Below are 27,500 nucleotides of genomic sequence, written 5' to 3' on the forward strand. Positions count from 1 at the left end.
AAAGCTAGTGTGTGTGAGGGGCGTGGCTAAAGCGAGCGTGCACAGGAACAGTTTTGCCTCATTTCTTTGACTTCTCAGCATGGCTGAAGCCTCTACGCCGCGTTTGAACCTCTTTATGTCATGCTAATGTTAATGCTAATGCTAATGCTAATGCTAATGCTAATGCTAATGCTAATATCAGACGCTTTATGACCTGGAAACATCAGATTGTGGCTCTTGACAAAGCGAGATCATAAACAGGAAACGGCTGTTGCTAACATGCTCTGCTAGCTTTGTGTTGCTAACGTGCTCTGCTAGCTTTGTGTTGCTAACGTACTTTGCTAGCTTTGTGTTGCTAACGTGCTTTGCTAACTTTGTGTTGCTATGGCTCCACATAGTCGTTAGCATCAGTGGAAACACGGCGCTTTAGCACAAGATCAAGTCAGAGTTTTTAGTCGTGTTTTAGTCATTTCTCAGCTGCAGTTTAGAATTGTATTTATCACTTTTGCCTTCATCTTTTTGTCACCTTTGGTCACCTTTGGTCACCTTTGGTCACTTTTCGTCACTTTTGGTCACCTTTGGTCACATTTGGTTACTTGCTGCTTTCAGGATATTTGGTCAAGTTTTTGTTGCTTTTTGCCACATTATTGTCATGGCCTTTAGTCAGGCGTTTGCTGCTTTAAGTCGTGTTTGTTTCCATCAGTTGAAGTCAGGAGGATGGGAGGGCATCTGAGGCAGAAGACTCTCTCTGACTAATGTAACGTTTAGTGAGATTATATTTCTGCTGTTTCTAACAGTGGACGCTGTTGTCATGGCAACTGTCTGTTTGTGTTTCCAGGAGGTTCTAATCCAGGACTAAACCAGGACTAAACCAGGACTAAACTATGACTAAACCAGGACTAAACCAGGACTAAACCAGGACAAAACCAGGACTAAACTAGGACTAAACTATGACTAAACCAGGACTAAACCAGGACTAAACTAGGACTAAACTATGACTAAACCAGGACTAAACCAGGACTAAAGCAGGACAAAACCAGGGCCGTACCAGGACTAAATGTGGATCCAAACACTGAGCCAGGATCTTCACATCTTGAAATAGCAGAACCTCAGACGGTGTAAAACCTCAGAGATCCCACTTCATTGAGCGATAAGTGCTGGAGAGCGTCGCAGCGTTTCTCCTTCGCTCGCCTCGTTATGAACCGTCTCAAACAACTGGAGCAGAGGTAAAAATAGAGAAGAGAGCAGCTCCCCGAGGAACCAGACCCAGAACAATCAATGGACACAACGCGACGCCGCGGAGCAACAACAGTCACAGAAACAGCAGGTTCTGGGCTCGTTTCTACAGCACGTTTCTCTTCTGCAGACACTGTTCCTCAGACGGATAAAAAGCACTTCACGTTCAGTTTTAGTCTTTAAAATACAGTCTAACAAAAGGACTTAATGTTGCTTTTAAAGCGGTCACGGTTATTCTTTAGTTTTCACCATTATGTTGAGACTTGATTATTTAAAAAAAAAAATTTAGGCCTCCATCTCCTGGCAGCAGAGGGAGTTACATAATGAAGAGAAAAACATTCAAACGGAAATTTTTATTCAGTGTGAAGGCTTCAAACTCCTGCAGAAACTCCTGCAGAAACTCCTGCAGAAACCCCTGCAGAAACTCCTGCAGAAACCCCTGAGAAACCCCTGCAGAAACCCCTGCAGAAACCCCTGAGAAACCCCTGCAGAAACCCCTGCAGAAACCCCTGAGAAACTCCTGCAGAAACCCCTGCAGAAACCCCTGAGAAACCCCTGCAGAAACTCCTGAGAAACCCCTGAGAAACCCCTGCAGAAACCCCTGAGAAACCCCTGAGAAACTCCTGCAGAAACCCCTGCAGAAACCCCTGAGAAACCCCTGCAGAAACCCCTGAGAAACCCCTGCAGAAACTCCTGCAGAAACCCCTGAGAAACCCCTGCAGAAACCCCTGCAGAAACCCCTGAGAAACCCCTGAGAAACTCCTGCAGAAACCCCTGCAGAAACCCCTGAGAAACCCCTGCAGAAACCCCTGAGAAACCCCTGAGAAACCCCTGCAGAAACCCCTGAGAAACCCCTGCAGAAACCCCTGAGAAACCCCTGCAGAAACCCCTGAGAAACCCCTGCAGAAACTCCTGCAGAAACCCCTGAGAAACCCCTGCAGAAACCCCTGCAGAAACCCCTGAGAAACCCCTGAGAAACTCCTGCAGAAACCCCTGCAGAAACCCCTAAGAAACCCCTGCAGAAACCCCTGAGAAACCCCTGAGAAACCCCTGCAGAAACCCCTGAGAAACCCCTGCAGAAACCCCTGAGAAACCCCTGCAGAAACCCCTGCAGAAACCCCTGAGAAACTCCTGCAGAAACCCCTGCAGAAACCCCTGAGAAACCCCTGCAGAAACCCCTGAGAAACCCCTGAGAAACCCCTGCAGAAACCCCTGCAGAAACCCCTGAGAAACCCCTGCAGAAACTCCTGCAGAAACCCCTGAGAAACCCCTGCAGAAACCCCTGCAGAAACCCCTGAGAAACCCCTGCAGAAACCCCTGCAGAAACCCCTGAGAAACTCCTGCAGAAACCCCTGCAGAAACCCCTGAGAAACCCCTGCAGAAACCCCTGAGAAACCCCTGAGAAACCCCTGCAGAAACCCCTGAGAAACCCCTGCAGAAACCCCTGAGAAACCCCTGAGAAACCCCTGCAGAAACCCCTGAGAAACCCCTGCAGAAACCCCTGAGAAACCCCTGCAGAAACCCCTGCAGAAACTCCTGCAGAAACCCCTGAGAAACCCCTGCAGAAACCCCTGCAGAAACCCCTGAGAAACCCCTGAGAAACTCCTGCAGAAACCCCTGCAGAAACCCCTAAGAAACCCCTGCAGAAACCCCTGAGAAACCCCTGAGAAACCCCTGCAGAAACCCCTGAGAAACCCCTGCAGAAACCCCTGAGAAACCCCTGCAGAAACCCCTGCAGAAACCCCTGAGAAACTCCTGCAGAAACCCCTGCAGAAACCCCTGAGAAACCCCTGCAGAAACCCCTGAGAAACCCCTGAGAAACCCCTGCAGAAACCCCTGCAGAAACCCCTGAGAAACCCCTGCAGAAACTCCTGCAGAAACCCCTGAGAAACCCCTGCAGAAACCCCTGCAGAAACCCCTGAGAAACCCCTGCAGAAACCCCTGCAGAAACCCCTGAGAAACTCCTGCAGAAACCCCTGCAGAAACCCCTGCAGAAACCCCTGAGAAACCCCTGCAGAAACCCCTGAGAAACCCCTGAGAAACCCCTGCAGAAACCCCTGAGAAACCCCTGCAGAAACCCCTGAGAAACCCCTGCAGAAACCCTTGAGAAACCCCTGCAGAAACTCCTGCAGAAACCCCTGAGAAACCCCTGCAGAAACCCCTGCAGAAACCCCTGAGAAACCCCTGAGAAACTCCTGCAGAAACCCCTGCAGAAACCCCTGAGAAACCCCTGCAGAAACCCCTGAGAAACCCCTGAGAAACCCCTGCAGAAACCCCTGAGAAACCCCTGCAGAAACCCCTGAGAAACCCCTGCAGAAACCCCTGCAGAAACCCCTGAGAAACTCCTGCAGAAACCCCTGAGAAACCCCTGCAGAAACCCCTGCAGAAACCCCTGCAGAAACCCCTGAGAAACCCCTGCAGAAACCCCTGCAGAAACTCCTGCAGAAACCCCTGCAGAAACCCCTGAGAAACCCCTGCAGAAACCCCTGAGAAACCCCTGCAGAAACCCCTGCAGAAGCTTCAGAGCTTCATGAACCTTACCTTGCTGTGGAGTTTGGCGATCTGCTTCTCGTCCACGTTGGGCGGTCGATAAACGCGGCTCTTGTAACGGAACTGAGGAAAAACCAGACACAAGAAAGTGAGAAAGACAAACATGTGATAAACGTGGGACTGAGGACGGAATCGAGCGGCTGCAGAGGCAAAGACCCTAAACTAGGAGGAGGTCGAGGAGGAGTTTGAGGAGGCCATGGAGGAGGCCAGGAGGAGGCCATGGAGGAGGCCAGGAGGAGGCCATGGAGGAGGCCATGGAGGAGGCCAGGAGGAGGCCAGGAGGAGGCCATGGAGGAGGCCAGGAGGAGGCCATGGAGGAGGCCATGGAGGAGGCCAGGAGGAGGCCATGGCGGAGGCCATGGAGGAGGCCAGGAGGAGGCCATGGAGGAGGCCAGGAGGGGGCTATGGAGGAGGCCAGGAGGAGGCCAGGAGGAGGCCATGGAGGAGGCCAGGAGGAGGCCAGGAGGAGGCCATGGAGGAGGCCAGGAGGAGGCCAGGAGGAGGCCATGGAGGAGGCCAGGAGGAGGCCATGGAGGAGGCCTATCAGTCGGCCTCAGAGAAATTCTGGCAAACCGTCCGGCGCCTCAGGAGGAGGAAGCAGTGCTTCAGGTGGAGACCTGCTGACCTCTGACCTCGACTGGGGATGTGGTCGGACGGTGGAAGGACTTTGAGGACGTCCTCAATCCCTCAGTCACGTCTTCTGAAGAAGAAGCAGAGACCGAGGACTCAGAGACTCGTCCATCACCTGAGCTGAAGTCACTGAGGTTGTTCGCAAACTCTTCTATGGCTCCAGTCCTTTAGTCCTGGTTTAGCTTAGTCAGTGTGAGTACCCGCAGACAGGGTACTCCTCGGGTCAGTGTGAGTACCCACAGACAGGGTACTCCTCAGGTCAGTGTGAGTACCTGCAGACAGGGTACTCCTCAGGTCAGTGTGAGTACCTGCAGACAGGGTACTCCTCAGGTCAGTGTGAGTACCCACAGACAGGGTACTCCTCAGGTCAGTGTGAGTACCTGCAGACTGGGTACTCCTCAGGTCAGTGTGAGTACCTGCAGACAAGGTACTCCTCGGCTAAGTGTGAGTACCCGAAGACAGGGTACTCCTCAGGTCAGTGTGAGTACCCACAGACAGGGTACTCCTCAGGTCAGTGTGAGTACCTGCAGACAGGGCACTCCTCGGCTCAGTGTGAGTACCCGAAGACAGGGTACTCCTCAGGTCAGTGTGAGTACCCACAGACAGGGTACTCCTCGGGTCGTGTGAGTACCTGCAGAGAGGGCACTCCTCGGGTCAGGGGCTGTGGGTATTCCCCCAGCTGCCTCTCCTCGTCCAGGAACTTCCCGTCTCGTCCGTTGTGCGGCGGCTGGAACAGGCCGTAGTTCAGGACGTCCTTCAGACTCTGCGTCAGGGTGCAGAGGATGCGCTGCTTGGCCACCCACACCGAGGCATCTGGGTTAAAACGCATGCATTTCTGTGAAAGAAGAGAGACATTTATATTCTGGACTTTCTTTTATTTGTAGTAGTTTAAAATGCCTTTGACTGTTGTAGTTTAACTCCAGTCAAGTGCAGTTTGTGAAGAAATGACCCTGTGGTCTCATGACCCTGTGGTCCCTGTGGTCTCATGACCCTGTGGTCTCATGACCCTGTGGTCTCATGACCCTGTGGTCTCATGACCCTGTGGACTCATGACCCTGTGCTCTCATGACCCTGTGGACTCATGACCCTGTGGACTCATGACCCTGTGGTCTCATGACCCTGTGGTCTCATGACCCTGTGGACTCATGACCCTGTGGTCTCATGACCCTGTGGACTCATGACCCTGTGGACTCATGACCCTGTGGTCTCATGACCCTGTGGTCTCATGACCCTGTGGACTCATGACCCTGTGGTCTCATGACCCTGTGCTCTCATGACCCTGTGGACTCATGACCCTGGAGATAGTGGATGTGGAGATAGTGGATGTGGAGATAGTGGATGTGGAGATAGTGGATGTGGAGATAGTGGATGTGGAGATAGTGGATGTGGAGATAGTAGATGTGGAGATAGTGGATGTGGAGATAGTGGATGTGGAGATAGTAGATGTGGAGATAGTGGATGTGGAGATAGAGGATGTGGAGATAGTGGATGTGGAGATAGTGGATGTGGAGATAGTGGATGTGGAGATAGAGGATGTGGAGATAGTGGATGTGGAGATAGTAGATGTGGAGATAGTAGATGTGGAGATAGTGGATGTGGAGATAGTGGATGTGGAGATAGTGGATGTGGAGATAGTGGATGTGGAGATAGTCGATGTGGAGATAGTGGATGTGGAGATAGTCGATGTGGAGATAGTGGATGTGGAGATAGTGGATGTGGAGATAGTGGATGTGGAGATAGTCGATGTGGAGATAGTGGATGTGGAGATAGTCGATGTGGAGATAGTGGATGTGGAGATAGTGGATGTGGAGATAGTCGATGTGGAGATAGTGGATGTGGAGATAGTCGATGTGGAGATAGTGGATGTGGAGATAGTCGATGTGGAGATAGTGGATGTGGAGATAGTCGATGTGGAGATAGTGGATGTGGAGATAGTCGATGTGGAGATAGTGGATGTGGAGATAGTGGATGTGGAGATAGTCGATGCGGAGATAGTGGATGTGGAGATAGTGGATGTGGAGATAGTCGATGTGGAGATAGTGGATGTGGAGATAGTGGATGTGGAGATAGTGGATGTGGAGATAGTGGATGTGGAGATAGTGGATGTGGAGATAGTGGATGTGGAGATAGTGGATGTGGAGATAGTGGATGTGGAGATAGTCGATGTGGAGATAGTGGATGTGGAGATAGTCGATGTGGAGATAGTGGATGTGGAGATAGTGGATGTGGAGATAGTGGATGTGGAGATAGTCGATGTGGAGATAGTGGATGTGGAGATAGTGGATGTGGAGATAGTGGATGTGGAGATAGTGGATGTGGAGATAGTCGATGTGGAGATAGTGGATGTGGAGATAGTCGATGTGGAGATAGTGGATGTGGAGATAGTCGATGTGGAGATAGTGGATGTGGAGATAGTCGATGTGGAGATAGTGGATGTGGAGATAGTCGATGTGGAGATAGTGGATGTGGAGATAGTGGATGTGGAGATAGTCGATGTGGAGATAGTGGATGTGGAGATAGTGGATGTGGAGATAGTCGATGTGGAGATAGTGGATGTGGAGATAGTGGATGTGGAGATAGTAGATGTGGAGATAGTGGATGTGGAGATAGTGGATGTGGAGATAGTGGATGTGGAGATAGTAGATGTGGAGATAGTGGATGTGGAGATAGTGGATGTGGAGATAGTGGATGTGGAGATAGTGGATGTGGAGATAGTGGATGTGGAGATAGTGGATGTGGAGATAGTAGATGTGGAGATAGTGGATGTGGAGATAGTGGATGTGGAGATAGTAGATGTGGAGATAGTGGATGTGGAGATAGAGGATGTGGAGATAGTGGATGTGGAGATAGTCGATGTGGAGATAGTGGATGTGGAGATAGTCGATGTGGAGATAGTGGATGTGGAGATAGTGGATGTGGAGATAGTGGATGTGGAGATAGTCGATGTGGAGATAGTGGATGTGGAGATAGTCGATGTGGAGATAGTGGATGTGGAGATAGTGGATGTGGAGATAGTCGATGTGGAGATAGTGGATGTGGAGATAGTCGATGTGGAGATAGTGGATGTGGAGATAGTCGATGTGGAGATAGTGGATGTGGAGATAGTCGATGTGGAGATAGTGGATGTGGAGATAGTCGATGTGGAGATAGTGGATGTGGAGATAGTGGATGTGGAGATAGTCGATGTGGAGATAGTGGATGTGGAGATAGTGGATGTGGAGATAGTCGATGTGGAGATAGTGGATGTGGAGATAGTCGATGTGGAGATAGTGGATGTGGAGATAGTGGATGTGGAGATAGTGGATGTGGAGATAGTCGATGTGGAGATAGTGGATGTGGAGATAGTCGATGTGGAGATAGTGGATGTGGAGATAGTGGATGTGGAGATAGTCGATGTGGAGATAGTGGATGTGGAGATAGTCGATGTGGAGATAGTGGATGTGGAGATAGTGGATGTGGAGATAGTGGATGTGGAGATAGTCGATGTGGAGATAGTGGATGTGGAGATAGTCGATGTGGAGATAGTGGATGTGGAGATAGTGGATGTGGAGATAGTCGATGTGGAGATAGTGGATGTGGAGATAGTGGATGTGGAGATAGTCGATGTGGAGATAGTGGATGTGGAGATAGTCGATGTGGAGATAGTGGATGTGGAGATAGTGGATGTGGAGATAGTGGATGTGGAGATAGAGGATGTGGAGATAGTCGATGTGGAGATAGTGGATGTGGAGATAGTGGATGTGGAGATAGTCGATGTGGAGATAGTGGATGTGGAGATAGTAGCACACGACTGCACAGACTGTGAAGATGAGACATATTTGAGACGTGATAATCCTGAATCAGAATGAAGCTGCTCCATCTGGAGACGGTCAGACGGAACAGACGGACTCAAATCAACAGATGAACACAATTAGACTAAAGTGAATCATGTTTGTGTTTTGTTATGTTCTGGTGTCTGTTCCAACTCTTCACACCGCTTTGCCACAACGTGACATTAACTAGAAGCACTTCTTTCATTCAGATGCAGTTTTCTTCATAAAATCAACACTGGAGATTTCAGCCCAGTTTAGTCCTGATGTAAACCGGGTTTAGACCTGGTTTAGTCCTGGTTTAGTCCTGGTTTAGACCTGGTTTAGACCTGGTTTAGTCCTGGTTTAGTCCTGGTTTAGTCCTGGTTTAGTCCTGGTTTAGACCTGGTTTAGTCCTGGTTTAGTCCTGGTTTAGTCCTGGTTTAGACCTGGTTTAGTCCTGGTTTAGTCCTGGTTTAGTCCTGGTAATTGATAATAATCTTGAAAAAAACAAATGAACCTTCCTTTAGTGGAATATATTCACTGCTCTGAGCGGGAATTGAACCCCAAACCTCCCATGAGGCGCTGCTTAACTGACTCTTTCAGAATGACATAGTTTTCTGTTTAACTTTGATGTTCAGATGTTTTTAGAACAATCAAACCTCATTTTACTTAATTCACCTCCTCCACATGAAGTACACACACACACAGACACACACACACTCACACACACACACACACACACACACACAAACACTCACACACACACACACTCACACACACACACACACACACACACACACTCACACACACACACACACACACACTCACACACACACACACTCACACACACACACACACACACACACACACACACTCACACACACACACACACACACACACACACACACACACTCACACACACACACACACACACACACACAGACACACACACACACACACACACTCACACACACACACACACACACTCACACACACACACACACACACACACACACAGACACACACACACACACACACTCACACACACACTCACACACACACACACACACACACACACACAGACACACACACACACACACACACACACACACTCACACACACACTCACACACACACACACACACACACACACACAGACACACACACACACACACACACACACACTCACACACACACACACACACACACTCACACACACACACACTCACACACACACACACACACACACACACACACTCACACACACACACACTCACACACACACACACACACACACTCACACACACACACACTCACACACACACACACACACACACACACACACAGACACACACACACACACACACACACTCACACACACACACACACTCACACACACACACACTCACACACACACACACACACACTCACACACACACACACACACACACTCACACACACACACACACACACACACACACACAGACACACACACACACACACACACACACACACACTCACACACACACACACACACACACACACACACAGACACACACACACACACACACACACTCACACACACACAGAGAGCCCCATGTCCCATGTCCCAGCACCAGTCGCTCTTCGACAGTGAAGAGGGGAATATTGTGTTGTTTCTTCTTGTGTCTTTAGCATGACCAGAACACAAAACACGTCAGATTCACTGATAGAAATCTCACAGATTGTTACTATTATATAAAGAGCCGCGAAAGAGCCGCGAAAGAGCCGCGGAAGAGCCGTGAAAGAGCCGTGAAAAAGCCGTAAAAAAGCCGGGAAAGAGCCGCGAAAGAGCAGTGAATCCACCTCATTATTTGCGCTGTTTACAACGTCATTATTTCGCCCTTTAAACTCGGGCGTGTCCCAGTTTCTAGTCACTTTGTGCTGAGCGTTTCTAGATTCTGGGAGAATGTCATGTAACGATGGGCTTCATAACTACGGTTCATGTTCTTTTTAGTTGTTGTAAGCATTAGCATTAGCATAGCATTAGCATTAGCATTAGCATTAGCATTTACATTAGCATTAGCATTAGCATTAGCATTAGCATTAGCATTTACATTAGCATTAGCATTAGCATTAGCCTTTACATTAGCATAAGCATAAGCATAAGCATTAGCATTAGCATTAGCATTTACATTAGCATTAGCATTTTCCTGTGGGCAATGAAAGCTAAAATGACTCCATGTCACAACTATAAGTACATTGTTCTGAAATATATGCGTGTTTCCCCCTCACTTCTGCTGCTGCAGCCTCTACAGGCGCTGAGCGGTACTGCAGGAAGCTCAGGTCTTCTTCTCCTGCAGCTGCTCAGTCTGTGGGCGTGTTCAGAAGCCCGTTCATGCTCCGCACTCTAACATGAGCTTTTAGAGCCAGAGCAGACTCTAACTGAGCATGTGCAGAGGGGAAGAGAAGCTCTAACTGAGCATGTGCAGATGGGAAGTGAAGTTCTAACTGAGCATGTGCAGAGGAGAAGAGAAGCTCTAACTGAGCATGTGCAGATGGGAAGTGAAGTTCTAATTGAGCATGTGCAGAGGGGAAGAGAAGCTCTAACTGAGCATGTGCAGAGGAGAAGTGAAGCTCTAACTGAGCATGTGCAGAGGAGAAATGAAGCTCTAACTGAGCATGTGCAGAGGAGAAGAGAAGCTCTAACTGAGCATGTGCAGAGGAGAAGAGAAGCTCTAACTGAGCATGTGCAGAGGAGAAGTGAAGCTCTAACTGAGCATGTGCAGAGGAGAGTGAAGCTCTAACTGAGCATGTGCAGAGAAGAAGAGAAGCTCTAACTGAGCATGTGCAGAGGAGAAGAGAAACTCTAACTGAGCATGTGCAGAGGAGAAGAGAAGCTCTAACTGAGCATGTGCAGAGGAGAAGTGAAGCTCTAACTGAGCATGTGCAGAGAAGAAGCTCTAACTGAGCATGTGCAGAGGAGAAGTGAAGCTCTAACTGAGCATGTGCAGAGGAGAAGTGAAGCTCTAACTGAGCATGTGCAGAGGAGAAGTGAAGCTCTAACTGAGCATGTGCAGAGGAGAAGAGAAGCTCTTACTGAGCATGTGCAAGAGGAGAAGAGAAGCTCTAACTGAGCATGTGCAGAGGAGAAGTGAAGCTCTAACTGAGCATGTGCAGAGAAGTGAAGCTCTAACTGAGCATGTGCAGAGGAGAAGCTCTAACTGAGCATGTGCAGAGGAGAAGAGAAGCTCACTGAGCATGTGCAGAGGAGAAGTGAAGCTCTAACTGAGCATGTGCAGAGGAAAAGTGAAGCTCTAACTGAGCATGTGCAGAGGAGAAGTGAAGCTCTAACTGAGCATGTGCAGAGGAGAAGTGAAGCTCTAACTGAGCATGTGCAGAGAAGTGAAGCTCTAACTGAGCATGTGCAGAGGAGAAGCTCTAACTAAGCATGTGCAGAGGAGAAGAGAAGCTCTAACTGAGCATGTGCAGAGGATAAGTGAAGCTCTAACTGAGCATGTGCAGAGGAGAAGTGAAGCTCTAACTGAGCATGTGCAGAGGAAAAGTGAAGCTCTAACTGAGCATGTGCGGAGGAGAAGAGAAACTCTAACTGAGCATGTGCAGAGGAGAAGTGAAGCTCTAACTGAGCATGTGCAGAGGGGAAGAGAAGCTCTAACTGAGCATGTGCAGAGGAGAAGAGAAGCTCTAACTGAGCATGTGCAGAGGAGAAGAGAAGCTCTAACTGAGCATGTGCAGAGGAGAAGAGAAGCTCTAACTGAGCATGTGCAGAGGAGAAGAGAAGCTCTAACTGAGCATGTGCAGAGGGGAAGAGAAGCTCTAACTGAGCATGTGCAGAGGAGAAGTGAAGCTCTAACTGAGCATGTGCAGAGGAGAAGAGAAGCTCTAACTGAGCATGTGCAGAGGAGAAGAGAAGCTCTAACTGAGCATGTGCAGAGGAGAAATGAAGCTCTAACTGAGCATGTGCAGAGGAGAAGAGAAGCTCTAACTGAGCATGTGCAGAGGAGAAGAGAAGCTCTAACTGAGCATGTGCAGAGGAAAAGAGAAGCTCTAACTGATCATGTGCAGAGGAGAAGTGAAGCTCTAACTGAGCATGTGCAGAGGAGAGTGAAGCTCTAACTGAGCATGTGCAGAGAAGAAGAGAAGCTCTAACTGAGCATGTGCAGAGAAGAGAAACTCTAACTGAGCATGTGCAGAGGAGAAGAGAAGCTCTAACTGAGCATGTGCATAGGAGAAGTGAAGCTCTAACTGAGCATGTGCAGAGAAGAAGCTCTAACTGAGCATGTGCAGAGGAGAAGTGAAGCTCTAACTGAGCATGTGCAGAGGAGAAGTGAAGCTCTAACTGAGCATGTGCAGAGGAAAAGTGAAGCTCTAACTGAGCATGTGCGGAGGAGAAGAGAAACTCTAACTGAGCATGTGCAGAGGAGAAGTGAAGCTCTAACTGAGCATGTGCAGAGGAGAAGTGAAGCTCTAACTGAGCATGTGCAGAGAAGTGAAGCTCTAACTGAGCATGTGCAGAGGAGAAGCTCTAAATGAGCATGTGCAGAGGAGAAGAGAAGCTCACTGAGCATGTGCAGAGGAGAAGTGAAGCTCTAACTGAGCATGTGCAGAGGAAAAGTGAAGCTCTAACTGAGCATGTGCGGAGGAGAAGAGAAACTCTAACTGAGCATGTGCAGAGGAGAAGTGAAGCTCTAACTGAGCATGTGCTGAGGAGAAGAGAAGCTCTTACTGAGCATGTGCAAGAGGAGAAGAGAAGCTCTAACTGAGCATGTGCAGAGGAGAAGTGAAGCTCTAACTGAGCATGTGCAGAGAAGTGAAGCTCTAACTGAGCATGTGCAGAGGAGAAGCTCTAACTAAGCATGTGCAGAGGAGAAGAGAAGCTCTAACTGAGCATGTGCAGAGGATAAGTGAAGCTCTAACTGAGCATGTGCAGAGGAGAAGTGAAGCTCTAACTGAGCATGTGCAGAGGAAAAGTGAAGCTCTAACTGAGCATGTGCGGAGGAGAAGAGAAACTCTAACTGAGCATGTGCGGAGGAGAAGTGAAGCTCTAACTGAGCATGTGCAGAGGAGAAGAGAAGCTCTAACTGAGCATGTGCAGAGGAGAAGTGAAGCTCTAACTGAGCATGTGCAGAGGAGAGTGAAGCTCTAACTGAGCATGTGCAGAGAAGAAGATAAGCTCTAACTGAGCATGTGCAGAGGAGAAGAGAAACTCTAACTGAGCATGTGCAGAGGAGAAGAGAAGCTCTAACTGAGCATGTGCAGAGGAGAAGTGAAGCTCTAACTGAGCATGTGCAGAGAAGAAGCTCTAACTGAGCATGTGCAGAGGAGAAGTGAAGCTCTAACTGAGCATGTGCAGAGGAGAAGTGAAGCTCTAACTGAGCATGTGCAGAGGAAAAGTGAAGCTCTAACTGAGCATGTGCGGAGGAGAAGAGAAACTCTAACTGAGCATGTGCAGAGGAGAAGTGAAGCTCTAACTGAGCATGTGCAGAGAAGTGAAGCTCTAACTGAGCATGTGCAGAGGAGAAGCTCTAAATGAGCATGTGCAGAGGAGAAGAGAAGCTCACTGAGCATGTGCAGAGGAGAAGTGAAGCTCTAACTGAGCATGTGCAGAGGAAAAGTGAAGCTCTAACTGAGCATGTGCGGAGGAGAAGAGAAACTCTAACTGAGCATGTGCAGAGGAGAAGTGAAGCTCTAACTGAGCATGTGCAGAGAAGAGAAGCTCTTACTGAGCATGTGCAAGAGGAGAAGAGAAGCTCTAACTGAGCATGTGCAGAGGAGAAGTGAAGCTCTAACTGAGCATGTGCAGAGAAGTGAAGCTCTAACTGAGCATGTGCAGAGGAGAAGCTCTAACTAAGCATGTGCAGAGAAGAGAAGCTCTAACTGAGCATGTGCAGAGGATAAGTGAAGCTCTAACTGAGCATGTGCAGAGGAGAAGTGAAGCTCTAGCTGAGCATGTGCAGAGGAAAAGTGAAGCTCTAACTGAGCATGTGCGGAGGAGAAGAGAAACTCTAACTGAGCATTTGCGGAGGAGAAGTGAAGCTCTAACTGAGCATGTGCAGAGGAGAAGAGAAGCTCTTACTGAGCATGTGCAAGAGGAGAAGAGAAGCTCTAACTGAGCATGTGCAGAGGAGAAGTGAAGCTCTAACTGAGCATGTGCAGAGGAGAAGTGAAGCTCTAACTGAGCATGTGCAGAGGAAAAGTGAAGCTCTAACTGAGCATGTGCGGAGGAGAAGAGAAACTCTAACTGAGCATGTGCAGAGGAGAAGTGAAGCTCTAACTGAGCATGTGCAGAGGAGAAGAGAAGCTCTTACTGAGCATGTGCAAGAGGAGAAGAGAAGCTCTAACTGAGCATGTGCAGAGGAGAAGTGAAGCTCTAACCGAGCATGTGCAGAGGAGAAGTGAAGCTCTAACTGAGCATGTGCAGAGAAGTGAAGCTCTAACTGAGAATGTGCAGAGGAGAAGCTCTAACTGAGCATGTGCAGAGGAGAAGTGAAGCTCTAACTGAGCATGTGCAGAGGAGAAGTGAAGCTCTAACTGAGCATGTGCAGAGGAAAAGTGAAGCTCTAACTGAGCATGTGCGGAGGAGAAGAGAAACTCTAACTGAGCATGTGCAGAGGAGAAGTGAAGCTCTAACTGAGCATGTGCAGAGGAGAAGAGAAGCTCTTACTGAGCATGTGCAGAGGAGAAGTGAAGCTCTAACTGAGCATGTGCAGAGAAGTGAAGCTCTAACTGAGCATGTGCAGAGGAGAAGTGAAGCTCTAACTGAGCATGTGCAGAGAAGAAGAGAAGCTCTAACTGAGCATGTGCAGAGGAGAAGAGAAACTCTAACTGAGCATGTGCAGAGGAGAAGAGAAGCTCTAACTGAGCATGTGCAGAGGAGAAGTGAAGCTCTAACTGAGCATGTGCAGAGAAGAAGCTCTAACTGAGCATGTGCAGAGGAGAAGAGAAACTCTAACTGAGCATGTGCAGAGGAGAAGTGAAGCTCTAACTGAGCATGTGCGGAGGAGAAGAGAAACTCTAACTGAGCATGTGCAGAGGAGAAGTGAAGCTCTAACTGAGCATGTGCAGAGGAGAAGTGAAGCTCTAACTGAGCATGTGCAGAGAAGTGAAGCTCTAACTGAGCATGTGCAGAGGAGAAGTGAAGCTCTAACTGAGCATGTGCAGAGAAGAAGAGAAGCTCTAACTGAGCATGTGCAGAGGAGAAGAGAAACTCTAACTGAGCATGTGCAGAGGAGAAGAGAAGCTCTAACTGAGCATGTGCAGAGGAGAAGTGAAGCTCTAACTGAGCATGTGCAGAGAAGAAGCTCTAATTGAGCATGTGCAGAGGAGAAGAGAAACTCTAACTGAGCATGTGCAGAGGAGAAGTGAAGCTCTAACTGAGCATGTGCGGAGGAGAAGAGAAACTCTAACTGAGCATGTGCAGAGGAGAAGTGAAGCTCTAACTGAGCATGTGCAGAGAAGAAGAGAAGCTCTTACTGAGCATGTGCAAGAGGAGAAGAGAAGCTCTAACTGAGCATGTGCAGAGGAGAAGTGAAGCTCTAACTGAGCATGTGCAGAGGAGAAGAGAAGCTCTAACTGAGCATGTGCAGAGGAGAAGCTCTAACTGAGCATGTGCAGAGGAGAAGAGAAGCTCACTGAGCATGTGCAGAGGAGAAGTGAAGCTCTAACTGAGCATGTGCAGAGGAAAAGTGAAGCTCTAACTGAGCATGTGCGGAGGAGAAGTGAAGCTCTAACTGAGCATGTGCAGAGGAGAAGTGAAGCTCTTACTGAGCATGTGCAAGAGGAGAAGAGAAGCTCTAACTGAGCATGTGCAGAGGAGAAGTGAAGCTCTAACTGAGCATGTGCAGAGAAGTGAAGCTCTAACTGAGCATGTGCAGAGGAGAAGCTCTAACTAAGCATGTGCAGAGGAGAAGAGAAGCTCTAACTGAGCATGTGCAGAGGATAAGTGAAGCTCTAACTGAGCATGTGCAGAGGAGAAGTGAAGCTCTAACTGAGCATGTGCAGAGGAAAAGTGAAGCTCTAACTGAGCATGTGCGGAGGAGAAGAGAAACTCTAACTGAGCATGTGCGGAGGAGAAGTGAAGCTCTAACTGAGCATGTGCAGAGGAGAAGAGAAGCTCTTACTGAGCATGTGCAAGAGGAGAAGAGAAGCTCTAACTGAGCATGTGCAGAGGAGAAGTGAAGCTCTAACTGAGCATGTGCAGAGGAGAAGTCAAGCTCTAACTGAGCATGTGCAGAGAAGTGAAGCTCTAACTGAGAATGTGCAGAGGAGAAGCTCTAACTGAGCATGTGCAGAGGAGAAGTGAAGCTCTAACTGAGCATTTGCAGAGGAAAAGTGAAGCTCTAACTGAGCATGTGCAGAGGAGAAGAGAAGCTCTTACTGAGCATGTGCAGAGGAGAAGTGAAGCTCTAACTGAGCATGTGCGGAGGAGAAGAGAAACTCTAACTGAGCATGTGCAGAGGAGAAGTGAAGCTCTAACTGAGCATGTGCAGAGGAGAAGAGAAGCTCTTACTGAGCATGTGCAGAGAAGTGAAGCTCTAACTGAGCATGTGCAGAGGAAAAGCTCTAACTGAACATGTGCAGAGGAGAAGTGAAGCTCTAACTGAGCATGTGCAGAGGAAAAGTGAAGCTCTAACTGAGCATGTGCGGAGGAGAAGTGAGGCTCTAACTGAGCATGTGCAGAGGAGAAGTGAAGCTCTAACTGAGCATGTGCAGAGGAGAAGAGAAGCCCTAACTGAGCATGTGCAGAGGAGTGAAGCTCTAACTGAGCATGTGCAGAGGAGAAGAGAAGCACTAACTGAGCATGTCCAGAGAAGTGAAGCTCTAACTGAGCATGTGCAGAGGAGAAGTGAAGCTCTAACTGAGCATGTGCAGAGGAGAAGAAAAGCACTAACTGAGCATGTGCAGAGGAGAAGTGAAGCTCTAACTGAGCATGTGCAGAGGAGAAGAGAAGCCCTAACTGAGCATGTGCAGAGGAGTGAAGCTCTAACTGAGCATGTGCAGAGGAGAAGAGAAGCACTAACTGAGCATGTGCAGAGAAGTGAAGCTCTAACTGAGCATGTGCAGAGGAGAAGTGAAGCTCTAACTGAGCATGTGCAGAGGAGAAGTGAAGCTCTAACTGAGCATGTGCAGAGGAGAAGAGAAGCACTAACTGAGCATGTGCAGAGAAGAGAAGCACTAACTGAGCATGTGCAGAGAAGTGAAGCTCTAACTGAGCATGTGCAGAGAAGTGAAGCTCTAACTGAGCATGTGCAGAGGAGAAGAGAAGCTCACTGAGCATGTGCAGAGGAGAAGTGAAGCTCTAACTGAGCATGTGCAGAGGAAAAGTGAAGCTCTAACTGAGCATGTGCGGAGGAGAAGTGAAGCTCTAACTGAGCATGTGCAGAGGAGAAGTGAAGCTCTTACTGAGCATGTGCAAGAGGAGAAGAGAAGCTCTAACTGAGCATGTGCAGAGGAGAAGTGAAGCTCTAACTGAGCATGTGCAGAGAAGTGAAGCTCTAACTGAGCATGTGCAGAGGAGAAGCTCTAACTAAGCATGTGCAGAGGAGAAGAGAAGCTCTAACTGAGCATGTGCAGAGGATAAGTGAAGCTCTAACTGAGCATGTGCAGAGGAGAAGTGAAGCTCTAACTGAGCATGTGCAGAGGAAAAGTGAAGCTCTAACTGAGCATGTGCGGAGGAGAAGAGAAACTCTAACTGAGCATGTGCAGAGGAGAAGTGAAGCTCTAACTGAGCATGTGCAGAGGAGAAGAGAAGCTCTTACTGAGCATGTGCAAGAGGAGAAGAGAAGCTCTAACTGAGCATGTGCAGAGGAGAAGTGAAGCTCTAACTGAGCATGTGCAGAGGAGAAGTCAAGCTCTAACTGAGCATGTGCAGAGAAGTGAAGCTCTAACTGAGAATGTGCAGAGGAGAAGCTCTAACTGAGCATGTGCAGAGGAGAAGTGAAGCTCTAACTGAGCATTTGCAGAGGAAAAGTGAAGCTCTAACTGAGCATGTGCAGAGGAGAAGAGAAGCTCTTACTGAGCATGTGCAGAGGAGAAGTGAAGCTCTAACTGAGCATGTGCGGAGGAGAAGAGAAACTCTAACTGAGCATGTGCAGAGGAGAAGTGAAGCTCTAACTGAGCATGTGCAGAGGAGAAGAGAAGCTCTTACTGAGCATGTGCAGAGGAGAAGTGAAGCTCTAACTGAGCATGTGCAGAGAAGTGAAGCTCTAACTGAGCATGTGCAGAGGAAAAGCTCTAACTGAACATGTGCAGAGGAGAAGTGAAGCTCTAACTGAGCATGTGCAGAGGAAAAGTGAAGCTCTAACTGAGCATGTGCGGAGGAGAAGTGAGGCTCTAACTGAGCATGTGCAGAGGAGAAGTGAAGCTCTAACTGAGCACGTGCAGAGGAGAAGAGAAGCCCTAACTGAGCATGTGCAGAGGAGTGAAGCTCTAACTGAGCATGTGCAGAGGAGAAGAGAAGCACTAACTGAGCATGTCCAGAGAAGTGAAGCTCTAACTGAGCATGTGCAGAGGAGAAGTGAAGCTCTAACTGAGCATGTGCAGAGGAGAAGAAAAGCACTAACTGAGCATGTGCAGAGGAGAAGTGAAGCTCTAACTGAGCATGTGCAGAGGAGAAGAGAAGCCCTAACTGAGCATGTGCAGAGGAGTGAAGCTCTAACTGAGCATGTGCAGAGGAGAAGAGAAGCACTAACTGAGCATGTGCAGAGAAGTGAAGCTCTAACTGAGCATGTGCAGAGGAGAAGTGAAGCTCTAACTGAGCATGTGCAGAGGAGAAGTGAAGCTCTAACTGAGCATGTGCAGAGGAGAAGAGAAGCACTAACTGAGCATGTGCAGAGAAGAGAAGCACTAACTGAGCATGTGCAGAGAAGTGAAGCTCTAACTGAGCATGTGCAGAGAAGTGAAGCTCTAACTGAGCATGTGCAGAGGAGAAGAGAAGCTCTAACTGAGCATGTGCAGAGGAGAAGAGAAGCAGCAGCGCCAGGTTTCAAGTCTGTGTTTGTAGCTCAGGCTCTGTTCACGTTTCTAATGTCTTGTCCTACTTGTCCAGGTCCGGTCCAGGTCCAGTCCTGGTCCGGTCTTGGTCCAGTCCTGGTCCAGTCCTGGTCCAGTCCTGGTCCGGCCCTGGTCCAGTCCTGGTCCGGTCCTGGTCCAGTCCTGGTCCAGTCCTGGTCCGGCCCTGGTCCAGTCCTGGTCCGGTCCTGGTCCAGTCCTGTGTCCAGTCCTGCTTTTACTCACGGTCTGCTGCAGCGTTGGGATCAGGACTCTTATCACCATGGAGTTGACGTGTGGATCGTCCACGTGGCTCTGCTCCTCCATGTTGGACCTTGGATCGGACTTGGGGTCTCGGACCAGGACCGGGTGAGGTCTCGGGGTCTTGGGGGGTTCTTCTGGAGATCTTATGGTCTCGTAGATGTTCTCCTCTCGCGAACTTCCGGACTCACCGGAGAAGTCGGACTCGGTCTGTGCCATTTCATCCTCGCTGGAGGTGGGACTGCGGGGCATCGCCGCCGCCGCCGCCGCCGCCGCCGCCGTACGGATCAACTGCAGAAACAAGAAGGAGACAAAATGTGAGACAAAACAGAGACAAACCACTGGTAAAAGTAAACCACATGAAACTGCATTATCTGTCCGTTAAAGTCTATACGACAGATGACTTAAATCCCTGCATATGATCCATGTTATTTACTCCAAGACAAAGGATTGCTTCAACAATATAACGTTTGGACTTTAAACGCTATATATATATATATATATATTTTGTTTTCATTTTTTAAAATGATTTTTATTTTTCCTTTGTTTTTAATTTATTTTATTTTCCCCCTCCATTCCTTATTAAGAAATGACAGGTTTTGTCTATGGAGTTTTGTTTATAAGAGTTCTTCTATTAAGAGTGTTTTTTAAACTTCCCATAATAAGTTTTCTGTCCTTTTCCTCTGTATCTACTGCGTTGCAACAATGAAATTTCCCAATGTGTGGACAATAAAGGAATATTTTATCTTATCTTATCTTAAGCCAGTGCGTCCTTCACAACCATGTGCCTCTAGGGGCGCTGAAATCAAAAGCACAAGCGTTTGAAGGTGGAAGAAAGATAAAACTTCACCGTTCACTGTTTACACATCACACTGTTGTCATGGAAACACAAAGATATTTATTTCATGCAGCTTTTTAGTTAAAGGCAGAAGATCAAAGACGGAAATCGAGCAGCGAAAGACTTCACTTTAGTTCAGTTTATATTTAGGTGCACTCAATAGTTTGTATTTTATGGTAATTCCAGTGTGTGTGTGAGGGGCGTGGCTAAAGCTAGTGTGTGAGGGGCGTGGCTAAAGCTAGTGTGTGTGAGGGGCGTGACTAAAGCCTCTACGCCGCGTTTCAACCTCTCTTTATGTCTTGCTAATGCTAATGCTAATGCTAATGTCAGACGCATTGTGACCTGGAAATATCAGATTGTGGCTCTTGACAAAGCGAGTGCTGCGCGGCCATAAACAGGAAACAGCTGTTGCTAACGCGCTACGCTAGCTTTGTGTTGCTAACGTGCTTTGCTAGCTCTATGTTGCTAAGGCTCCACATAGTGGTTAGCATCAGTGGAAACACAGCGCTTTAGCACTGAGTTTGGAGACAAATGATTATTTTGTGTTTCTGCTTTTTGCCTCTTGTTTTGGCCTGAGTCTGAGTTCTCTCTCGTCCAATCATCTGGCTGTGCTGTGGAGGCTCCTCCCTCTGAGCTAAAGTCCACCTGGAGCCCAAGAGCCAGACGCTTTGGGAGCCAGAACCTCTCAGGGGCCGGTTTGGATCCACGACACGGCCCAGAGACTTCAGACTGAGACTTTGGGACTGAACAAACTGAACCAGTGGAAACGTGGCTGAAATCCTCTTCCTGATCAGTGCAGAATCGTGACTCCTGCAGAGCGGCCCCTGATTGCCTCTTTAGCGGTCTCAACATGACGTGTGTTGATTGTGAATATTTTGTTGTGACAGCGCGAGTCCCTCCCACTGGGACTAGTTTCCATGGAGACGGTTGTAATTTCTGTTCATCAGTTGGACCAACAACAGCTTGGTATCAAAGTTAGCTTGTATGTGCTAAAGGCTAACGCTGCAGAGCAGGAGAATATCACAGGAAAGGAAACAATCAGCTCTTTGACTTATTATTGAAACGTAATGAATATTTATGACAAAAGGGTTTTATTGATGAAAAAGAGGTTTTGATCTGAAAGATTCTTCAGCTTGTTCTGTTTGACATTTGGATTTAATGTCTCTGTGTTTTAGAGTCTGTTTAGTCCGGACAAACATGATCCCCAAACTACTGGAGGAGTGACCCCCAAACTACTGGAGGAGTGACCCCCAAACTACTGGAGGAATGACCCCCAAACTACTGGAAGAATGACCCCCAAACTACTGGAGGAGTGACCCGCAAACTACTGGAGGAATGACCCCCAAACTACTGGAGGAGTGACCCCCTAACTACTGGAGAAGTGACCCCCAAACTACTGGAGGAATGACCCCCAAACTACTGGAGGAGTGACCCCCAAACTACTGGAGGAATGACCCCCAAACTACTGGAGGAGTGACCCCCAAACTACTGGAGGAGTGACCCCCAAACTACTGTAGGAATGACCCCCAAACTACTGGAAGAATGACCCCCAAACTACTGGAGGAGTGACCCGCAAACTACTGGAGGAGTGACCCCCAAACTACTGGAGGAGTGACCCGCAAACTACTGGAGAAGTGACCCCCAAACTACTGGAGGAGTGACCCACAAACTACTGGAGGAATGACCCCCAAACTACTGGAGATATGACCCCCAAACTACTGGAGGAGTGACCCCCAAACTACTGGAGGAGTGACCCCCAAACTACTGGAGGAATGACCCCCAAACTACTGGAAGAATGACCCCCAAACTACTGGAGAAGTGACCCCCAAACTACTGGAGAAGTGACCCCCAAACTACTGGAGAAGTGAACCCCAAACTACTGGAGGAATGACCCCCAAACTACTGGAGAAGTGACCCCCAAACTACTGGAGGAGTGACCCCCAAACTACTGGAGAAGTGACCCCCAAACTACTGGAGGAGTGACCCGCAAACTACTGGAGAAGTGATCCCCAAACTACTGGAGAAGTGACCCCCAAATGGAGGAATGACCCCCCAACTACTGGAAAAGTGACCCCCAAACTACTGGAGAAGTGACCCCCAAACAGAGGAATGACCCCCAAACTACTGGAGAAGTGACCCCCAAACTACTGGAGGAGTGACCCCCAAACTACTGGAGAAGTGACCGCCAAACGGAGGAATGACCCCCAAACTACTGGAGATGTGACCCCCAAACTACTGGAGGAGAAACCCCGAAACTACTGGAAAAGTGACCCCCAAACTACTGGAGAAGTGACCCCCAAACTACTGGAGGAGTGACCCCCAAACTACTGGAGAAGTGACCCCCAAACTACTGGAGGAGTGACCCCCAAACTACTGGAGAAGTGACCCCCAAACAGAGGAATGACCCCCAAACTACTGGAGAAGTGACCCCCAAACTACTGGAGGAGTGACCCCCAAACTACTGGAGAAGTGACCGCCAAACGGAGGAATGACCCCCAAACTACTGGAGATGTGACCCCCAAACTACTGGAGGAGAAACCCCGAAACTACAGGAAAAGTGACCCCCAAACTACTGGAGAAGTGACCCCCAAACTACTGGAGGAGTGACCCCCAAACTACTGGAGAAGTGACCCCCAAACTACTGGAGGAGAAACCCCGAAACTACTGGAAAAGTGACCCCCAAACTACTGGAGAAGTGACCCCCAAACTACTGGAGGCGTGACCCGCAAACTACTGGAGAAGTTACCCCCAAACTACTGGAGAAGTGACCCCCAAACTACTGGAGAAGTGACCCCCAAACGGAGGAATGACCCCCAAACTACTGGAGAAGTGACCCCCAAACTACTGGAGGAATGACCCCCAAACTACTGGAAAATTGACCCCCAAACTACTGGAGAAGTGACCCCCAAACTACTGGAGGAGTGACCCCCAAACTACTGGAGAAGTGACCCCCAAACGGAGGAATGACCCCCAAACTACTGGAGAAGTGACCCCCAAACTACTAGAGGAACGACCCCCAAACTACTGGAGGAGTGACCCCCAAACTACTGGAGAAGTGACCCCCAAACGGAGGAATGACCCCCAAACTACTGGAGAAGTGACCCCCAAACTACTGGAGAAGTGACCCCCAAACTACTGCAGGAATGACCCCCAAACTACTGGAGGAGTGACCCCCAAACTACTGGAGAAGTGACCCCCAAACTACTGGAGGAGTGACCTCCAAACTACTGGAGAAGTGACCCCCAAACTACTGGAGAAGTGACCCCCAAACTACTGGAGGAATGACCCCCAAACTACTGAAGAAGTGACCCCCAAACTACTGGAGGAGTGACCCCCAAACTACTGGAGGAGTGACCCGCAAACTACTGGAGGAGTGACCCCCAAACTACTGGAGGAGTGACCCCCAAACAGAGGAATGACCCCCAAACTACTGGAGAAGTGACCCCCAAACTACTGGAGGAGTGACCCCCAAACTACTGGAGAAGTGACCGCCAAACGGAGGAATGACCCCCAAACTACTGGAGATGTGACCCCCAAACTACTGGAGGAGAAACCCCGAAACTACAGGAAAAGTGACCCCCAAACTACTGGAGAAGTGACCCCCAAACTACTGGAGGAGTGACCCCCAAACTACTGGAGAAGTGACCCCCAAACTACTGGAGGAGAAACCCCGAAACTACTGGAAAAGTGACCCCCAAACTACTGGAGAAGTGACCCCCAAACTACTGGAGGCGTGACCCGCAAACTACTGGAGAAGTTACCCCCAAACTACTGGAGAAGTGACCCCCAAACTACTGGAGAAGTGACCCCCAAACGGAGGAATGACCCCCAAACTACTGGAGAAGTGACCCCCAAACTACTGGAGGAATGACCCCCAAACTACTGGAAAATTGACCCCCAAACTACTGGAGAAGTGACCCCCAAACTACTGGAGGAGTGACCCCCAAACTACTGGAGAAGTGACCCCCAAACGGAGGAATGACCCCCAAACTACTGGAGAAGTGACCCCCAAACTACTAGAGGAACGACCCCCAAACTACTGGAGGAGTGACCCCCAAACTACTGGAGAAGTGACCCCCAAACGGAGGAATGACCCCCAAACTACTGGAGAAGTGACCCCCAAACTACTGGAGAAGTGACCCCCAAACTACTGCAGGAATGACCCCCAAACTACTGGAGGAGTGACCCCCAAACTACTGGAGAAGTGACCCCCAAACTACTGGAGGAGTGACCTCCAAACTACTGGAGAAGTGACCCCCAAACTACTGGAGAAGTGACCCCCAAACTACTGGAGGAATGACCCCCAAACTACTGAAGAAGTGACCCCCAAACTACTGGAGGAGTGACCCCCAAACTACTGGAGGAGTGACCCGCAAACTACTGGAGGAGTGACCCCCAAACTACTGGAGGAGTGACCCACAAACTACTGGAGGAATGACCCCCAAACTACTGGAGATATGACCCCCAAACTACTGGAGGATTGACCCCCAAACTACTGGAGGAATGACCCCCAAACTACTGGAAGAATGACCCCCAAACTACTGGAGAAGTGACCCCCAAACTACTGGAGAAGTGACCCCCAAACTACTGGAGAAGTGAACCCCAAACTACTGGAGGAGTGACCCGCAAACTACTGGAGAAGTGACCCCCAAACTACTGGAGAAGTGACCCCCAAATGGAGGAATTACCCCCAAACTACTGGAAAAGTGACCCCCAAACTACTGGAGAAGTGACCCCCAAACAGAGGAATGACCCCCAAACTACTGGAGAAGTGACCCCCAAACTACTGGAGGAGTGACCCCCAAACTACTGGAGAAGTGACCGCCAAACGGAGGAATGACCCCCAAACTACTGGAGATGTGACCCCCAAACTACTGGAGGAGAAACCCCGAAACTACTGGAAAAGTGACCCCCAAACTACTGGAGAAGTGACCCCCAAACTACTGGAGGAGTGACCCCCAAACTACTGGAGAAGTGACCCCCAAACTACTGGAGGAGAAACCCCGAAACTACTGGAAAAGTGACCCCCAAACTACTGGAGAAGTGACCCCCAAACTACTGGAGGAGTGACCCCCAAACTACTGGAGAAGTGACCCCCAAACTACTGGAGGAGTGACCCCCAAACTACTGGAGAAGTGACCCCCAAACTACTGGAGGAGAAACCCCGAAACTACTGGAAAAGTGACCCCCAAACTACTGGAGAAGTGACCCCCAAACTACTGGAGGAGTGACCCCCAAACTACTGGAGAAGTGACCCCCAAACTACTGGAGGAGTGACCCGCAAATTACTGTAGAAGTGACCCCCAAACTACTGAAGAAGTGACCCGCAAACTACTGGAGAAGTGACCCCCAAACTACTGGAGAAGTGACCCCCAAACTACTGGAGAAGTGACCCCCAAACGGAGCAATGACCCCCAAACTACTGGAGAAGTGACCCCCAAACGGAAGAATGACCCCCAAACTACTGGAGAAGTGACCCCCAAACTACTGAAGAAGTGACCCCCAAACTACTGGAGGAATGACCACCAAACTACTGGAGAAGTGACCCCCAAACTACTGGAGAAGTGACCCCCAAACTACTGGAGGAATGACCCCCAAACTACTGGAGATGTGACCCCCAAAACTACTGGAGGAGTGACCCCCAAACTACTGGAGAAGTGACCCCCAAACTACTGGAGGAATGACCCCCAAACTACTGGAAAATTGACCCCCAAACTACTGGAGAAGTGACCCCCAAACTACTGGAGGAGTGACCCCCAAACTACTGGAGAAGTGACCCCCAAACGGAGGAATGACCCCCAAACTACTGGAGAAGTGACCCCCAAACTACTAGAGGAACGACCCCCAAACTACTGGAGGAGTGACCCCCAAACTACTGGAGAAGTGAACCCCAAACGGAGGAATGACCCCCAAACTACTGGAGAAGTGACCCCAAAAACTACTGGAGAAGTGACCCCCAAACTACTGCAGGAATGACCCCCAAACTACTGGAGGAGTGACCCCAAAACTACTGGAGAAGTGACCCCCAAACTACTGGAGGAGTGACCCCCAAACTACTGGAGAAGTGACCCCCAAACTACTGATGAAGTGACCCCCAAACTACTGGAGGAGTGACCCCCAAACTACTGGAGGAGTGACCCCAAAACTACTGGAGAAGTGACCCCCAAACTACTGGAGAAGTGACCCCCAAACTACTGGAGGAATGACCCCCAAACTACTGGATGAGTGACCCGCAAACTACTGGAGGAATGACCCCCAAACTACTGGAGGAGTGACCCCCAAACTACGGGAGAAGTGACCCCCAAACTACTGGAGAAGTGACCCCCAAACTACTGGAGGAATGACCCCCAAACTACTGGAGGAATGACCCCCAAACTACTGGAGAAGTGACCCCCAAACTACTGGAGGAGTGACCCCCAAACTACTGGAGGAGTGACCCCCAAACTACTGGAGAAGTGACCCCCAAACTACTGAAGAAGTGACCCCCAAACTACTGGAGAAATGACCCGCAAACTACTGGAGAAGTGACCCCCAAACTACTGGAGGAATGACCCCCGAACTACTGGAGAAATGACCCCCAAACTACTGGAGGAGTGACCCCCAAACTACTGGAGGAGTGACCCCCAAACTACTGGAGAAGTGACCCCCAAATTACTGGAGAAGTTACCCCCAAACCACTGGAGGAATGACCCCCAAACTACTGAAGAAGTGACCCCCAAACTACTGGAGGAATGACCCCCAAACTACTGGAGGAATGACCCCCAAACTACTGGAGAAGTGACCCCCAAACTACTTAAGGAGTGACCCCCAAACTACTGGAGGAATGACCCCCAAACTACTGGAGAAATGACCCACAAACTACTGAAGAAGTGACCCCCAAACTACTGGAGAAGTGACCCCCAAACTACTGGAGGAATGACCCCCGAACTACTGGAGAAATGACCCCCAAACTACTGGAGGAATGACCCCCAAACTACTGGAGGAGTGACCCCCAAACTACTGAAGAAGTGACCCCCAAACTACTGGAGGAATGACCCCCAAACTACTGGAGAAGTGACCCCCAAACTACTGGAGAAGTGACCCCCAAACTACTGGAGGAATGACCCCCAAACTACTGGAGAAGTGACCCCCAAACTACTTAAGGAGTGACCCCCAAACTACTGGAGGAATGACCCCCAAACTACTTAAGGAGTGACCCCCAAACTACTGGAGGAATGACCCCCAAAC

At 49.4% G+C, this 27,500-nt stretch overlaps 2 protein-coding genes across 2 annotated transcripts in view; both read right to left on the minus strand.

The window, feature by feature from the left end:
• shank2b (SH3 and multiple ankyrin repeat domains 2b) overlaps positions 1–19,701 on the minus strand; it is a 190,558-nt gene extending 170,857 nt beyond the window's left edge. The window contains exons 1-3 of the mRNA XM_072465600.1: positions 19,421–19,701; positions 5,027–5,230; positions 3,757–3,828 (exon numbers count right to left, since the gene is read on the minus strand). Of these exons, the coding sequence (XP_072321701.1) occupies positions 3,757–3,828; positions 5,027–5,230; positions 19,421–19,687 (543 nt within the window). The 5' untranslated portion in view covers positions 19,688–19,701. The remainder of the gene's footprint in view (positions 1–3,756; positions 3,829–5,026; positions 5,231–19,420) is intronic.
• The window catches only part of LOC140381488 (retinal cone rhodopsin-sensitive cGMP 3',5'-cyclic phosphodiesterase subunit gamma-like), a 455,783-nt gene that overhangs the window by 171,889 nt on the left and 256,394 nt on the right, over positions 1–27,500 (minus strand). The gene's annotated exons all lie outside the window — the stretch shown is intronic.

This window comes from Eucyclogobius newberryi, unplaced genomic scaffold (genome assembly GCF_026437365.1).
Source record: "Eucyclogobius newberryi isolate DKJ021-1_F unplaced genomic scaffold, fEucNew1.0.hap1 SCAF_5, whole genome shotgun sequence".
NCBI classification, from domain to species: domain Eukaryota; kingdom Metazoa; phylum Chordata; class Actinopteri; order Gobiiformes; family Gobiidae; genus Eucyclogobius; species Eucyclogobius newberryi.